Below are 18,546 nucleotides of genomic sequence, written 5' to 3'. Positions count from 1 at the left end.
AGCATGCTTACCCTCTGGCTTTGATAGGGTAGGGAGAAGGTTTCGGTTTCTGAACAAGTTGCAATCATGGCTGCTTTTAACCTGGCTGTAAGTCGTTAATGAGTGATAAGCATGAACAAAACTCCCATGAGACTACCAGAATGCTGTTAACTTTGGAACCACAGATTTGTGTGAATGGAATCAGGAAACTATTTTGTCTTTCTCAGTCTTCTGATTTCCTCAGTCCAGTTATGTGTAAAATAAGTCATCATAAGGGCTCTGTTTAGGGGCAAGAAGGTAAGGAAGAGATGGACCCCTTCAACAACAGGAGAATAACAACCAGGGAGGCATAGCTGAAGCGAAATATTCAGATTCTTTTGGTAAAACAAAAGCAAAATGAACAGAAGAAAGCAAGGTCTATAGATGCTTCTTTATAATAATACATCCTAAAGACCTAATGTTTTCACAGGAGGAAAGTAGGGTTTGAGGATTAGCAAAGGCAAAGGAAGATGCATAATTTGTAAAGAGAAAGGTACACTTTTAAAATAAAAGCATTTAAATGAATTCATTCTATTCTTAAAACGTAAAGCATTGGACAGAGCACATGGAGAATATTCCCCTTAGAGTGGGAAACAGTGCAACATGATTAGCTTTACAATTAGATGAAGGGCCTGTTGCTGCCTTGTCATGATGAGGAAGATGGTGAGGTAAGTTCCGAGATGATGACAGCGCAGTGGAAGGAATGAAGTGCAGGCTTTAGAAAGCAAAATGCCCCGGCTCCAGGTGCATTTGTCAGGGATAGCCTACTATTTACTATTTTTAAAAGATGAATAAAGAAATTGCTCATAGCTAGCCTAGGAGAAAATGAGATAACCCACTCCTGCCCTCAAACACACAATGAAAAGCAAAGATTGGACAATGAGAAAGAAGAATTAGAGAGGATTTGCAAGATCAAGTTAAGCAAATTTATATGGTCTTAATAAGCATTTCTAAATAATTGAGTTATCTTTGGAACAGCTTCTGACGCAGGAGGAAAAACCATAAGGGCTTGTGATGGCAGAGACAGGGTAAGGAAGGTGATGTGACTAATGCCAAGGCTGACTTTCCACCTGGAGATGGGCATCTCTGAGTCAAAGAGAAGTGACTGCAGGCTACCAAACCCAGTGACTTTTACTCCTTGCCCAATTCATTCATTCTCAAGTCATAGGACAGTAGGCTCTCTGTGCTATGAAAATGGTCGTGAACTTCATCAGGGAAAAAAGCATTTTTTAAGTAAATAATGTCTTCTAAAAGGGAACCCTTCTACATTATCGGGGGAATGTAAGTTAGTGCAGCCACTATGGGAAATGATATGGAGGTTCCTCAAAAAAACAAAAATAGAACTGCCACATGATGCAGCAATCCCACTCCTGGGCGTATATACAGAAAAACTATAACTTGAAAAGATACACGCATCCCTATGCTTATAGCAACATTATCCACAATAGCCAAGGCATGGCAACAACCTTAATATTCATTGATGGATGAATGGATGAGGAAGATGTGGCCTGTATGTATCTGCCTTGTGTGTGTGGGTACTCAGTTGTATCTGACTCTCTGTGACCCTGTGGACTGTAGCCCGCCAGGCTCCTCTGTCCATGAGAATGTCCAGGCGAATACTGGGTTGGGTTACCACTTCTTACTCCAGGGGATCTTCCCGAACCAGGGATTAAACCCTTGTCTTTTGGACCCCCGCACTGGCAGGTGGATTCTTTCCAACAGCACACACACACACACACGCACACACACAATATCAGTAACCTCAGATATGCAGATGACACCACCATTATGGTAGAAAGTGAAGAACTAAAAAGCATCTTGATGAAAGTGAAAGAGGAGAGTGAAAAAGTTGGCTTAAAACTCAACATTCAGAAAACCAAGAGCGTGGTATCTGGTCCCATCACTTCATGGCATATAGATGGGGAAACAATGGAAACAGTGAGAGACTTTATTTTTTGGAGCTCCAAAATCACTGCAGATGGTGACTGCAGCCATGAAATTAAAAGACACTTGCTCTTTTGAAGAAAAGCTATGACCAACCTAGACAGCATATTAAAAAGCAGAGACATTACTTTGCTGAGAAAGGTCCGTCTATTCAAAGCTATGGTTTTTCCAGTAGTCATATATGGATGTGAGAGTTGAACTATAAAGAAAGCTGAGCACCAAAGAGTTGATGCTTTTAAACTATGCTGTTGGAGAAGACCCTTGAGAGTCCCTTGGACTGCAAGGAGATCCACCCAGTCCATCCTAAAGGAAATCAGTCCTGAATATTCATTGGGAGGACTGATGCTGAAGCTGAAACTCCAATATGTTGGCCATCTGATGTGAAGAACTGACTCATTTGGAAAGACCCTGATGCTGGGAAAGATTGAAGGAGTTGGAGGGGGGCGGGGAGAAGGGGACGACAGAGAATGAGATGGTTGGACTCTATGGACATGAGTTTGAGTAAACTCCAGGAGTTGGTGATGGACAGGGAAGCCTGACGTGCTGCAGTCCATAGGGTCGCAAAGAGTCGGACGCGACTGAGTGACTGAACTGAACTCACACACACACACACACACACACACACACACACACGCACGCATAATGGAATTTTACTCAGCCATAAAAAAGAACGGAACGTCATTTACAGAAGCACTGATGGACCTAGAGATGATCACACTAAGTCAGTCAGACAGAGAAGGACAAATGCCGTATGATACCAGTTACATGTGGAATCTAAACTCTGGCACAAGTGAATGCATCTTGGAACAGACTCAGAGATATAGAGAACAGACTTCTGGTTACCAAACTGGTAGAGAGGGGAAGGCTTGGGAGTTTTGGATTAGCAGATGCCAACTATATATATTATATAGGCTAGATAAACAACAAGATCCTACTGTATAGCACAGAGGATTATATTGAATATCATATTATATTGAATATCATATTGAATATCATAGGATAAATCATAATGGAAAACCATAATGAAAAAGCATATGAAAAAGTATATATATATATATATATATAATTATAATTACTTTGCTGTACTCTAGAAAATAACACAACAATATAAATCAGCTATATTCAATAAAAATAAATACATTAAAAGCTTGGATTTTCTAGCAAACAAAAATATTAAATAAAATTTCACGAGTACAGTACCACTTGGGTGTCTTGGTTTACTCTGGGTGGGGAAGAAGTTAAGTCCAGTTTGGGACAGACGAACTAGAATAAAATAAAAGGGTAAAGAATCCAGTCATGGTCTCTGGGGTTGAAGAGGGAAGCTGTCATGGGAACATAAGTGTGAGAGGAAAGAGTAGATAAGCAACTGTTGACTCAGAATATGATGAGAGTCTTGCATTTCTGCCAAATACCTCTTGTCACAGGAGATGATAAAGTACAAGGTGGAGCCTGTGATCTGCACTATGGGGGGCTGTGTGGGCTTGTTGAGCAAGAACAGTGGAATCAAGCCTTTCACGTTAAGGAGAACAAGAGCCGTGAAGCTGAATCCCTGGGTGCATCATCCACACAGATCCAAGTGATGATGCACGTGAGTGAAGGGAAGGGAGACTGGAAGGCAGACAAGTCAGCAACGGGGGGCGGTCCACAGTGGGGAGCCTCTCCATGGGGCCAGGTTTCACTTTCAGATGGAGGAGCAGTCATTTGGGCTTGGATTGGTGCAAAGGACAGTTTTGGTGGTACCTCTCCCTTGGATAGTACAAAGAGAATGGGAATCTATGCTGTCAACCTCCACATATGGTTTAATTTTGATAAAAAGCAATGCATGAGTGATGTAGACTCTGAGAACATAGGCACTGATTGCTTACCATGAAAAGGGAGTTCCAGAGGGCACATGGAAAGAACTGAGACAAAATGGGATAAAAGAATGATCTGAGGAAGTAATTTATGTGCAATTATTATTATTTCATTAATTCAACAGATATTTATCAGGTGACTTCTTTGTGACAGGCTCCATTCCTTCTAAGAACCAGGAATGTAGTATTAAACAACAGAGAAAAGGTCTGTGGCCTCAAGGACTTAAGATTCTTACTGATTATTTTAGAGATTTACAGACAGTTTACAGGCTTCTCCTTTACACTTGTTCCAAATTATTATAACAATATGAGTGCTAGTAAAATATATCAGCAAACTAATAAATAATAAATAAAAGAAAGGGGAAAATAATGGTCTTAGGTAAAAGGCTGTCTGGAATAGCAAAATCATAAAACCTGTGTATTTGTAAGAGTGAGGAAAACTAGCCACCAAACTGAAAGATAATTTAAGAGGGAGTAAACTAGATGAGACGGAGAAGGCAGTGGCACCCCACTCCAGTACTCTTGCCTGGAAAATCCCATGGATGGAGGAGCCTGGAAGGCTGCAGTCCATGGGGTCGCTGAGGGTCGGACACGACTGAGCAACTTCACTTTCACTTTTCACTTTCATGCATTGGAGAAGGAAATGGCAACCTGCTCCAGTGTTCTTGCCTGGAGAATCCCAGGGACGGGGGAGCCTGGTGGGCTGTCGTCTGTGGGGTCACACAGAGTCGGACACGACTGAAGTGACTTAGCAGTAGCAGTTAGCAAACGAGATGAGAAGGAGCTCCCAGGTAGCTCAGTGGAAAAGAATCCACCTGCCAAAGCAGGAGACACAAGAGATGTGGGTTCGATTCCTTGGGTCAGGAAGATCCCCCGGAGATGGAAATGGCAACCCACTCCAGTACTCTTGCCTGGGAAATTCCATGGACAGTGGGGCCTGGCAGGCTACAGTCCATGGGGTCTTAAAGTTGGATACAACTTAGTGACTAAAGCATCACCAAACTAGTTGAAAAGTGAACACTAAATGGCTGGGATACGAAGCTACTATACTTTGTAAGATACTCTACTACTAGACAACTCGTTATCTATTTCTTTACTTAGGTATCTATTGATCTATTTCTCTATCCATCTATCTATCCATCTATATCTTCATCTATTTATCTACAATTGACCCTTGAACAATATTGAGGTTAGGACACCCCCACATAGTAGAAAATCTGCATATAACTTTCTAGTGGATCTTTATCCACAACTGAAGAATTTACGGTTAAAAAATCTTAGTATAAGTAGACCTGTGCAGGTTGAATCTGTGTTATTCAAGGATCTGTTGTGTGTATATAAGATACATCTGCATGTCTGTGTGCTCAGTCACTCGTGGGGGCCATTTCCTGCTCCAGGGCTCCTCACAGCAGAGGGGCCGAGCACTCATCTCTGTGTCTACTGTTTCGGCAGGTGGGTTCTTTACAACTAGTGTGACCGACGAAGCCCCATAATATGTGTATATAAATATGATGTATATATAAATATATATATTATATATTTAAATTATACATATCAATTATATATTATAAATAATGTATAATTATATTATAAATATATATGATTTATAGTATATAAATACATATTAATAATGATTTACTATATATTAATATTTATTACATTCATATCATTATATTTATTTAATATTAAAATATTATAATTATAATCTATTATATTGTATTATAATATACTATATTGTAATATAATATAATCTATATTATATATATATAATTAACATATCTGCATGTCTGTGTGCAGACATATATAATTATAACATATAACTATATAACTTATATAATTATATATTATATATAATTATATATAATTATATAGTTATAATGTATTATGACTATATAATATCTATATAATAATATAATTATATTATATATAATATTATTCTATTTATTATATTAATATCTCATAATATTAAAATACACATTAATATTAATATATTAATAATAATATATTGTATAAATATATGTAATTCATATTATAAATTATAATTATATAATATGTATTATTATATATAAATATACATAAATACTATGTATATATAAATAATAATATATATATTATTATATATACATATATAATAATATATACATATTATTATTTATATATACATAGTATTTATGTATATTTATATATAACAATACATATTATATAATTATAATTTATATATTATCTATAAATATATATTATATATTATATATAAATATATATGTGTGTGTATTTAAAGGGCTAAGTTTCCCTGATAGCTCAACGGTAAAGAGCCACCTGCACTACAGTAGCAAGAAGATAGAAGAAAGCCTTCCTCAGCGATCAATGCAAAGAAATAGATAAAAATAATAGAATGGGAAAGACTAGAGATCTCTTCAAGGAAATTAGAGATACCAAAGGAACATTTCATGCAAAGATGGGCACAATAAAGGACAGAAATGGTACAAACCTAACAGAAGCAGAAGATATTAAGAAAAAGTGGAGTAATACACAGAAGAACTCTACAAAACAGATCTTAAAGACACAGATAACCACAATGATGTGATCATTCACCTAGAGCCCCAAATCCTGGAATCTGAAGTCAACTGGGCCTTAGGAAGCATCACTACAAATAAAGCTAGCGGAGGTGATGGAATTCCAGCTGAGCTATTTCAAGTCCTAAAAGATGATTCTGTGCAAGTGTTGCACTCAACATACCGGTGAATTTGGAAAACTCAGCAGTGGCCACGGGACTGGAAAAGTTCAGTTTTAATTCCAATCCCAAAGAAAGGCAATGCCAAAGAATGTTCAAAATACTGCACAATTGCACTCATCTCACACACTAGAAACGTAATGCCCAAAAATCTCCAAGTGAGGCTTCAACAGTATGTGAACTGAAAACTTCCAGATGTTCAAGCTAGATTTAGAAAAGGCAGAGGAATCAAAGACTAAATTGCCAACATCCATTGGAACAACAAATAAAGCAAGAGAGTTCCAGAAAAACATCTGCTCATGATTTATTGACTATGCCAAAGCCTTTGGCTGGGTGGATCACAAGAAACTGTGTACAATTCCTAAAGAGATGGGAGTACCAGACCACCTGACCTGCCTCCTGAGAAATCTGCATGCAGATCAAGAAGCAATAGTTAGACCCGGACAAGAAACAAAGGACTGGTTCCACATAGGGAAAAAAGTACGTCAAGGTTGTATATTGTCACCCTGCTTATTTAACTTATATGCAGATTAAACCACGCAAAATGCTGGGCTGAGTGAAGCACAAGCTGGAATCAAGATTGCTGGGAGAAATATCAATAACCTCAGATATGCAGATGACACCACTCTTATAGCAGAAAGCAAAGAGGAACTAAAGAGCCTGTTGATGAAAGTGAAAGAAGAGAGTGAAAAAGCTGGCTTAAAACTCAACATTCAAAAAACAAAGATCATCACATCTTGTCCCATCACTTCATGGCATATAGATGGAGCAACAATGGAAACAGTGAGAGACTTTATTTTTATGGGCTCCGTGATCACTGCAGATGGTGACTGCAGCCATGAAATTAAAACATGTTTTCTCCTTGGAAGAAAAGCTATGACCAAGCTAGACAGCATATTAAAAAATATAGACATTACTTTACCAACAAAGGTTCATCTAGTCAAAGCCATGGTTTTTCCAGTAGTCATTTATGGATGTAAGAGTTGAACTATGAAGAAAGCTGAGCCGAATAATTGATGCTTGTGAACTGCAGTGTTGGAGAAGACTCTTGAGAATCCCTTGGACTGCAAGGAGATCCAACCAGGCAATCCTAAAGGAAATCAATCCTGAATATTCATTGGAAGAACTGATGCTGAAGCTCCAATACTCTGGCCACTTGATGGGAAGAACTGACTCATTGGAAAAGACCCTGACGCTGGGAAAGATTCAAGTCAGGAGGCGAAGGGAAGGACAGAGGATGAGATGGTTGTATGGCATCACCTACTCGATGGACATGAGTTTGAGCAAGCTCTGGGATTTGGTGATGGACAGGGAAACCTGGCTTGCTGCAGTCCATGGGGTCGCAAAGAGTCGGACACGACTGAATGACTTGAACTGAACTGATAATAAAGGGCTTCCCTTTATATTTGAAATCACAAAATCATCATTTCCTCTAAGTCAAAACAATGTCTGCTAAGTCACTCAGTTATACATACTCATTCATGCATGCATGTATATAATGAGAATATTCTTAAATGACCATTTTCTCCATTCCTTGAAGGGTATCGTACGTGATTGAGTCCGAGCTTTGTAAACAAGTTGCAGTCTGTCCACTTTAACTGCATAAGGAGAGCTTTCAGATCTGCACCCCTTTGAGAGGGAGCAACACTTCTTTCTGAAGATGCTCTTGTTGTCACATCTGCAATAAATTAAGTGTTGAGTTGCCATGGTCTGCTAAGAATTTCCTAGCCTCATAAACATTTTATTTGTACCATTATTCCTTTGAGATTTAACATACTAACTCAAACCTTGTGCAATTAATTAGACAGTGATTACTTAAAAACAACCATGCTTTTTGTTTGCTTTAAATTGAGTTTTTTGTTATTGTTGCTTAGTATTTTACTTTTCCGCTCTTGCATAGGGACCAGACTGATGAAAAATAATGGAACAGACGCTTTGTTTTCAAAGGTGGTACCAGCAGCACCCGCTCCAGTGCACATCCTTCTGACCTGCTATTGTCTTGGCCTGAGGGTCTCAACACTGGCGTCCTTTCTAAGTGGAGGCAGTGAGCTTAGCTGGGACTTTAATAGGTAGCAGACACAGATCAGAAGACCACAGGAACATGCAGATATTGAAGACAAAATTGGGGTTTTGAGGAATTTAAAATTGTGAATATTTGGATATAGCAATGTAAGTTTTCTTTCCCTTTTTTCTTGAGCTCTGCTTCATTTGTTCACAGATGAGTCACTTACCCCTGGTTCACCTCAAGCGATAACCCAAGAAGAGAATCATACTTACTTATCTATTGGCTGGGGTTGGGCTGGAGGAGGCCAGGAACTCTGCAGAGCAAGGCAGGCGGCGGGTGTGGGGACGGGGGGCCTGGGTGGGAGGCAGGTGTCTTCCCTGCTAGGCTGGGGGTGGGCCTGGGGGCTGGACAGCAGCTGGAGAGTGAAACAGTCGGGTCAGAAGGGCAGGGTCCAAGAAATGCTTTGAGAACTGTCCTCTGTGACTTCCATTCCTGGCCACTGGCCCCAGTGAAAGTGAAAAAGTGAAGCTGGGTGAGCTCACTTCATGGTTCCAGGAGGAGGTCTGGCCAAGCCTCTAGTCTGTCCTGATAGATCACTCAAAGCAGAAACCCTCACCGCTGCAACAGCCGGTCTCTCCCGGGATTCCACCCTGAGTTTCACTGTACTTTTAGAGACTATCCCACCTTCAAATCTTCTTTCTCTAGAAGGAGCCAAGCAATGACCTTCCCCAGGTACTTTGGTGTCATTTTGATCAAAGTTAGAATCAACAGTGCTGAATAAAAATGAATTTTTAAATTAAAATCCTTGACAGTTGATTCTGTCATTTATCAGAATGGAAAGCAGGAAATACACGTTTTAAAATTTATCAGTGAACTTAAAATAGCCTTAAAAGTTTTAGAGACAATGACCAAGAGAAACACTGCTTATTTATGTAAATGCCAAACTACTAGTCTAAGAACAAATTGAAAATCACAAGGTCATCATTTCCTCTAAGTCATAAGAAGATTTAATCTCTTAACTCAGATAAAAGCTCCAAAATTTAATACTCTATATATGCAGTTTTACATAATTTTTATGAAATATTTCTATCTTAATTCTAACCATCTTTATTATAGTACCTGCTCTTAAAAACAGCATTAAAAAACTTTTATATCATGATTATCTCTGATTATATAAACTTATTGGGAAACATATTTGGGTCATTAAGTACTGCACCAGAGGGCTTAATTCAATCCTTAACTGCAGAGATTTGACAGTAGTTATGAGTGAATATCCAACTTATCTAATGAACAACAACAATATCTTTCATACAATGGAGAGGATGGTGTGAATGTGATTATAGAATTCTCAGTATGGTTTTTACTTAAAAACTACCTAAGCAGCATCATTCATGGTAGTTGGGACACAATCACGTCAGATTGGATAAGAAATTTCTTCATGAAGACGCTTTAAATGTATAAAATAACTGTTAAACACATGACATGATGTTACACATGTGGCATACAACAATTCTAGAAATACATTTCATGAAAAACTTAAAAAGCATTATAACTCCAAAACTTACAAAGAAATTTTGAGATTATAGAAATATGTGGTAAAGTGGACAGAGTAATTCACTCCCTCTTTAATTGCAATAGTTCTCTAGAAAAGAGACCCCCTTGAATTTGGGGAGGTAAGTATTTTTCATGCCTTTGCACTTCATTTACTATGTACATAATGTAACAGAGTAGACTTAAATTGACAGTATTTTCTGTGTTTACATTTATTGTTTCTGAAAAGAAATCTATAATTTTGCTCCATGCCATTTGAAAGCTAATGTACATAACCTAACAGAATTTTTTTTTTGACTTGTAACTTGTAGGAAGTAGAAAAGTCTTCTGTTGTAAAATTAACTGGAATTGCAAAGCTTTCTAAATGTTAATGGCTGCCCAGATTTTTTGAAATACAATTGATTATTATTATTTATATCAAGTGCAAAAACATCTATTATTGCGCTAGTATTAAAATAGTAATAGCTGTCCTCACAATTTGTGTCCAAAGTTATCTCTGAAGTTTGTCATTCTGATGTTGTCATTCAAGTTTATATACATTCAGATTACATCTTATATTTTCCTTTATCTTCATGAAAACAATGTGCACTGGAAGTGAAGTTCAATATTATTGTGCCTAACACGTTTGTAATTAATTTATCCATGATTTATAACAGCTATTTAATACCCAAGAAACGTTCCCAGCCTTGGAGAATTTAGAAGCCATCTTCAGAAACTGAGAGTCATCTTTTTGCCAAGAACAAATGAATTCAAATATCAATATTGTCATAAATTTGTAGAAATTCAGAAATAATAAAGTTGAAATGGATCCTATATGAGGTAAAACTATTATTATTCTTACTGATAACAAAATTTCAGTGACACTAATGACATTTTAAATTCAATCTTTGAAATATAGCAAAGCAAGAGAGATACATATTCTATGTTAGCATCAAATAGTTCCAACATACTCCTTTAGGAAATCTCATTTGTGTTACTAACAGTACATAATGGGGTAAGTAGTTGACCCTTTTTTTCCATAAGATTGTCAGGTTTGGGGAACACCTGTTTCTTTCCCCTTTGTCCTATTAAGGTCAGGACTGAATCCACACCTCTTAGGAGGATTCCTGCATCAACTAGTTGGCAGAAGAATGCATGGGCCGATAGCCCATTCCCACAGTTTCTTATAAGGACTGGTGTGTGTTTATTTGTTCTTTCCTTCTTTGAAAATTTAGACTTTTGTAAGGGTAAGTAAAACTGGAGATTTGAAAGTTTTAGTTAGAAACTCAGATCATCCAGCCAGCCATAAAGCACACAGGGCCTTAGAACCTGTCTCTCCACACTGCACTGGTAACACAGGGGCAAGTATTTCATGACCCATTCTCTCTTTGACTGAGATGATGCTGAGTGGTTCTCAACATTGATACTCGCCTCTTCTTTCTGACCTCCAATCAGGTTGACAGTAGTGATGATGATGATCCCTGTTGTAGATACCTGGGGAGTAAGATACTTTATTTCACATGGGGTAGTGTACAGATGCTAGATGCTAGTGTCTGGAGCAGAGGTCCAAATGTGAAGACCCTTCGGAACCACCTGTGGGGCTTGTGAGCACACAGATTCCTGAGTACCGCCCTCAGAGTTTCTGATCTGGGACAGGGTGAAAATTTGGGCAGCTAATGAGTTCCCAGGTGGTGCTGACAATGATGGTTCAGGAACCACATTTTCAGAACCACTGATTTAGAGCAAAGGAATTCTGACTTTTGAGTCCACATACCATCACACAACACACCTCTCTGAGCCTGTCTGTCTCCTCAGCTCTAGCTCTTGCTTTCTTGCCCTCTCTCTTCTTAAATGACGGTTAACTAGATATGTTAGGATCTGAAACATTTAGCTCTTACTCTGCGATACTACTTAGCTATTAAGGCATATTATCAATATTATTTGGCATTATCCGCAAACTGAAGTACTAGTTCCCATCACAATGTAAAAATCACAATTCTCTTTTCACACAGCATAAATAAGAAAAAAAAAAGTTCTCAGATATACAAAGAGAGAAAGGAGAATTACAAAATTTGCTTTCATTGATATCATCCTGACAACTAGCAATATAATTTCAATAAACTTTGTTCAAGGGTAGTTTTTGCTTTGAAGAGTTAAAAGCACACAGTAATCCCAATTCTAAGACATGAAAACCTTTGATTATATTCTCTCTGAAAGTGATGAGTTGAAAAAAAGTAACAACAACAAAAAAACATAATTTTTATGTTCTGTGAAAATCTTTATTAAATATTCTCCTTAATTTTTGTTTTAATAAAATAAGAATGCCTGCTACTATACTATAAGAAGAGCAACTATCCACGAACATCTCTTTTACTTTTGATTTAATTTTAAAGTGACTATTTGAATCAGAATAATTTTGCAGAGAAGCAAATTGAAAATATTCAGTGCTTTGAACCCCAGACCTTCCACTTGCACAAAATATACTACACTCCCGTTCCTTTGTGTGTGAATTAAGAGCAAAACCCTGCATTCTCCTAACTACCTGGCTCTCAGCTGCAGGTATGGATAGAATTCACTGACATCAAGAGTCACTCTAAATAAACAGAAATAAAAAATTGCAACCTTCTTGCCCATGTCAGGGTAAGGACTGCCATCACTGGTTACTTCCTACTCTGAGTCTGAATCATCTCCCTGCATCCTCTACCAACAAGTTCCCCTCAGTGGCCTGGAGCTCTCTCAAAGGCATGTTCACATCCATCCTAACACAGTGGGTACCTTCTGGGAGGTGTTTGGTAAATGTTTGTATGCATGCATGCTAAGTTGCTTCAGTCGTGTCCAACTCTGCAACCCTATGGACTGTAGCCCACCAGGCTCCTCTGTCCATGTAATTCTCCAGCAAGAATACTGGAGTGGGTTGCCAAATCCTTCTCTAGGGGATCTGCCCAAACCAGAGATCAAACCCACATCTCCTGCAGCTCCTTCATTTCAGGTGGATTTTTTTTTTTTTTTTTACTGCTGAGCCACTGGAGAAGACCTGATAAATGTTTATAAAATGTAAATAAATACAAATAATTACCATCAACTCTCCATGACATTAACCTGTCCAATATGGGACCCAGAGTGATTTGGTATTATACTACTACTTTTCTTTGTAAATTGCATTCTTAATTTCTCCTAGTAAGACCAATTATCTCATTTTTACTGGTTAGAAGAATGTGATTATGTTGTATCTTATTCTTCAATGTTAAAATCTTTCCTTAGAGATGGAAATTGCAAATTTATAGTACTCCAAAATTTATGTATGTATACAGAGCCTTCCTGGCTATTCATTAAAATGAGAAATACTAGTCATGTAAGATATAAACCCAAGAAAACTGTGTAACTGAGTTACACAGTTAATGGAAGATAAAGTTGAATAGCCTATATATTTAGTGTTGAAATATATATTTTGAGTTATCTAATATAATATGCTATTTTGTATATAAATATACTCTCAGATATCACATCATAATGACACGTCTCTTTAGTAATTTTTTAAAGCTATAAAGTCAACTAACATATCTCTTGTTAATCCAGAGCTAGTAACTGCTACTTCTTTTAGCAACCAAAAGAAAATCAAAAGATAAGTTTGGGAAAGTTTTACCCACCAATTTGAAGGTAGATTCAAATAACAATTAGCATTGGAAATTTTCACATTTTAATTGACACTAATCCTGGTACGTGAAGTTAAAAGTGAAACAGCCTGAAAATAAATCCAGTGAAAGCTTCGACTTCTAACATATTTCAATCAAAAGTTGAGAAATGATTTTAAACTGACTTTATTTCCAAAGAGCAAGAGATCATTTTCCCTTAAAAAAAGAAAAGGGGGGAGCGGTCCACACAGTAGTTCTCGCTTCAGATCAGCAGCATAACAAAGTTTCTGTGTACAGAGGTTTAAAAAAAGAAGAGTGGTCCTCAGACATCCTTCTCCTAGGCGTCAGCCTCCTACCAGTTCTGGAGGGGCCCGGCGCCGTTGGCCGCTGGGAGGGTGCTGATACTCGTGAGAACCACCTGCTCAGACAGTTTCGACACGTTATCAAAGTTGCTGATCTGCGTGGTCAGGGACTTGCGGCTCTCCGTGCTCGTCCGTCCCCTGGCCAGCCGGTCCTCCTGGCGGTGATGAACCCCAAGGCAACAGCAAGAAAATGCGGCTTTAAATTCCTCTCGAAACTTTCCTGGATGACCAGGGAGAATGAAAGGAGAAAAGAATTTTGCAGTCAGTATCTTTTAACCAATCTCCAGTAGGGTACAAATGAGTGACTTCCTGGAGCGAAATCTACATGCGGGTGCAACATTTGATAAAAAGATAGAAAAAGGAAATTTCTTTTTCGGAAGCTTTGTGCAATCTTTGTTAAAAAATCATTTATTTTTAAATTGAAGTATCTTTGATTTACAATATCATGTTAGTCCTAGGTGTACAGCACAGTCATTCAGTTATAATTTTTCAGATTCCCTTTTATGTTGTTAGAAAATAATTGAGTATAGTTCCCTGTGCTATACAGTAGGTCCTTGTTGTTCATATATTTTTCTATTTGAAAGTGAAAGTGTTAGTCGCCCAGTCATGTCTGACTCCTTGCGATCCCGTGGACTGTAGCCCACCAGGCTCCTCTGTCCATGTAATTCTCCAGGCAAGAATACTGGAGTGGGTAACCTTGCCCTTCTCCAGGGGATCTTCCAAATCCAGGGATTGAGACTGGATCTCCTGCAATGTAGGCAGATTCTTTACTGTCTGAGCCACAGGGAAGACCTTGTATTTATATATGGAAGACCTTGTATTTATATGTATATATATATATATATATACACACAGACACACATACATATATATATATATTTATAAATGGTAGTGTGTGTATTTTAATCCCAAACTCCTAATTTATCCCTCCCACTTCCCCTCACTTTTCCCTTTGATAACCATAACTTTGTTTTCTATGTCTGTGGGTCTATCACTGTTATGTAAATATATTCATTTGTATATATGTTTTAAGATTCCACATGTAATTGACATTATGATATTTGTCTTTCTCCATCTTAGTATGATAATTTCTAGGTCCATTCATGTTGCTGCAAATATACATATATTTAATGGAATATTAGTCATAATAATTAAATAATGCTTAGTACATTGTTGAAATGATGAAACGTTTCCATAAAATAGTGAGACTGTTTTACATGCTCAATGTTTGAAGTTTGTTTAATGTTTTTACAGGCAAACTACATATATTTGTGAATGTGGGTTATTTTTCACTAGATTACTATAGTACACTTGAGCACCAGCAGAAGGGTGCCCAGAGATATTTAATAATTTCAAAACTGATGAAACCTATGCTGTACGTGGCCAAAGGTTTGCAGAAATCACCCCTGCATTGTATTGTGAAGAAATTGTTCTACTGACACAATCAGTTCAGCAAAATATCTAAAAAAGTACCTTAAACTAACTAGAAAGTTTCTTTTTGTAATCTGTGTGAAAGAAAGTGAAAGTGAAGTGGCTCAGTAGTGTCCTACTCTTTGAGACCCCGTGGACTGTAGCCTGCCAGGCTCCTCTGTCCAGGAGATTTCCCAGGCAAGAACACTGGAGTGGGTTGCCATTTCCTTCTCCAGGAGATCTTCCCGACCCAGGGATTGAACCCAAGTCTCCTGCTTTGTAGACAGACGCTTTACCGTCTGAGCCACCAGCGAAGTCCTATAATCTGCGAAAGGCAGAACAAAAAAACTGAATGAAAAATAAAAAACCCTAGAAGCTTTTCCTTATCTTTAAATTATTGATGTCACACTGAAGAAGGATAACCATGAAACAGTGACCTTTCAAGTCTCTAAGTATAAATGACAGCACTGGAAATCACCATTTCTTGTCTCTGAACTTTGATTAACTTACCTGGGTTATTGAGTGATTACAATCAGGGCCCAGTGACCTTCTTGCATCACTCTTAACCCCATCACGGCACTTTGACTGGTTCACTGGCTCCTACTTCAGACACTTCTCTCTCTTATGCTCTAATAGATTTCCCCTCCTTAGCGCAAGCTCAGGGCTTTAGGCACTCCTAAGCCCAGGGATTCTTTTTAAGTCCTGGCTCTACACGCCCCTCCTCCTTTCAAACAGCACGTGAGCAGTGGGCTCTGGGTATCCCAGTCTGAATGTAGTCTTTATTTTGGAGACTGGAGGTGAGTGAGCAGAGGAAGGCTTGAAAAGGGTGAAATGAATGCAAAACACCCTTCACATATACACCATCTGATTTGCTGAAAGATGAAATAAAGCAGAGATACAGAAGGTGCACGTGTGCTCAGCTGCTCTGTGGTGTCTGACTCTTTGTGACCCAATGGACCCTCTGTCCATGGAATTTCCCAGACAAGAATAGTGGAGTGGGGTTGCCGTTTCCTTCTCCCGGGGATCCCCCGGCCCAAGGATCAAACCCACATCTCCTGCATCGGCAGGCGGATCCTTTACCACTGTGCCATCTGGACAGCCATATAGAGGGTACATGCCATGACTGAAAAAAAAAAGTTATTTAAAAAAGCCTAATTGATTGTTCATTTGTCTTTTGAGGAGGACTTTGCTGGTGGCTCTCAACGCAGGGAGCATGGGTCCAATCCCTGGTCAGGCCCCTAAGATCCCATATGTCACATGGTGAGGCCAAATAAATAAACAAATACAACTTTTAAAAGTGGCTATACCATTAAAACGGAGAAGGCAATGGCACCCCACTCCAGTACTCTTGCCTGGAAAATCCCATGGATGGAGGAGCCTGGTGGGCTGCAGTCCATGGGGTTGCTAAGAGTCGGACACGACTGAGCGACTTCACTTTCACTTTTCACTTTCATGCATTGGAGAAGGAAATGGCAACCCACTCCAGTGTTCTTGCCTGGAGAATCCCAGGGACGGGAGAGCCTGGTGGGCTGCCGCCTACGGGATCGCACAGAGTCGGACATGACTGAAGCGACTTAGCAGCAGCAGCAGCATACCATTAAAAAGTATTTAGTTAAATGATTTTCATAATTATATTTATTCCATAAACAGAGATGGGTGGAATCTATGTGCGTGTGGTCTGTTTAATTCAGTGTTGTTTAGGAGGAATATAATTTTTGGGGTCAGTGAGAAATCTTGAGATAAGCCCAAGAGATATTAATTACCCACAAGAGAAATGTAAATACAGAGAAATACCTAAAAATACAAAGGTTCCAACTCCATCTCAATTAGGCTATAAATATTGGCAAAGGAAATGATATAAGCAAGGCTGTTTTATTTTCAGATAAAATGATTTTACATCTTGGCAAATCATAAGTTTACTATATGACAAGCAAGATTCTTATCCAGTTCTCACAATTTGCTATTTCAACTTTTCTTCTAAACTTAATGGAAAAAAGTTACTTAGATAATTTTCTCTGTTTGTTAGGTAACAAGTATTCCTTCTCATAAGGGAAGGAAAACTAAAGACCAGTTAGATCAGCAAAAAAAAAAAAATCCTCATTACATTGCAACTAAGCCCTTCCTGCAGTTCAAGAGTGTTCACACCTTCTGGTCATCCATCCCTTGCCCTGGGCTGTAGTTTGTAGAGAAGAAACAGGTGAAAACTCACCACTGAGAAAATTATAAATAATTGGGTTCGCAGCACTGTTGGCATATACAAGCCAGTGTGCAAATGTAAACCAGGCATATACAGTCTCTCTGTCTTCCGTGTGGGTAAACATCCCAAACACTCTGCAGGAAAAGACACAGTAACAGGAAGTCAGTGAGGTTCTGGAAAGTTCCTTTATATAAGCAAAGTCAAGGGTCACCAAAGGCCTAGGTCGCAGCCACCTGGCTCCAGTGCTGCCCTGCAGGACGGACCACTTACAGGCTTAGGTACCACAGGGCCAGAAGAACTTCAGCCCCTGAAGGGCACCTCAGGGCACAGTTAGTACTGTTATAAATCAAGAGCCAGCTCGGGTCAGAGAAGAAGGGGCTTTCTCCCTTATAAAGGATGAGTGCAGTAAGAATACGGAGGTGGACTATGTATCGCTCTCCCATCTTTCATGTTGTTTCTGTTCACAGTGGAGTAGTGTTTGTTAATATTCCATTTCATTTTATCCTTATGTTAAATTGAGAGTATAAGATTAACAATGTGCTCATTTCCAGAGTACTACAAAGTGATTCACTTGTACATATACATGCATTTCTTCTTTGTGAAGTTCCTTTCCCATCTAGGTTATTACAGAATATTGAGCAGAGTTCCCTGTGCTATACAGTGCGTCCTTGTTGGTTATCTATTTTCAATAGAGACATGTGTGTATACAGCACTCCTAAATTGCTGTCTGTATGCACTACTTCCTACTTTCATTTGTGCGTTGATCAGAGTATTACATTTCTTCAACTTCAGTCTTAATGCTTTGCTGAAATTGGGCTTCTGGGATTTTTTTTTTTTTTAATATGCAGAGGAGAACTAGTTTTC

General features: G+C 38.5%; 1 protein-coding gene across 1 annotated transcript in view; it reads right to left on the bottom strand.

Annotated features, from left to right (window-relative positions):
* Positions 1-14,065: 14,065 nt before the first annotated feature.
* Positions 14,066-18,546, bottom strand: part of HCRTR2 (hypocretin receptor 2) — a 130,520-nt gene continuing 126,039 nt past the window's right edge. Inside the window, exons 6-7 of the mRNA XM_005902651.2 lie at positions 17,695-17,816; positions 14,066-14,295 (exon numbers count right to left, since the gene is read on the bottom strand). Coding sequence (XP_005902713.1) covers positions 14,066-14,295; positions 17,695-17,816 — 352 coding nt within the window. The remainder of the gene's footprint in view (positions 14,296-17,694; positions 17,817-18,546) is intronic.

The sequence above is a fragment of the Bos mutus genome, chromosome 23 (genome assembly GCF_027580195.1).
Source record: "Bos mutus isolate GX-2022 chromosome 23, NWIPB_WYAK_1.1, whole genome shotgun sequence".
NCBI classification, from domain to species: domain Eukaryota; kingdom Metazoa; phylum Chordata; class Mammalia; order Artiodactyla; family Bovidae; genus Bos; species Bos mutus.
Note: the sequence above shows the minus strand (reverse complement) of the source record. Positions and strands in the feature narration are given on the sequence as shown.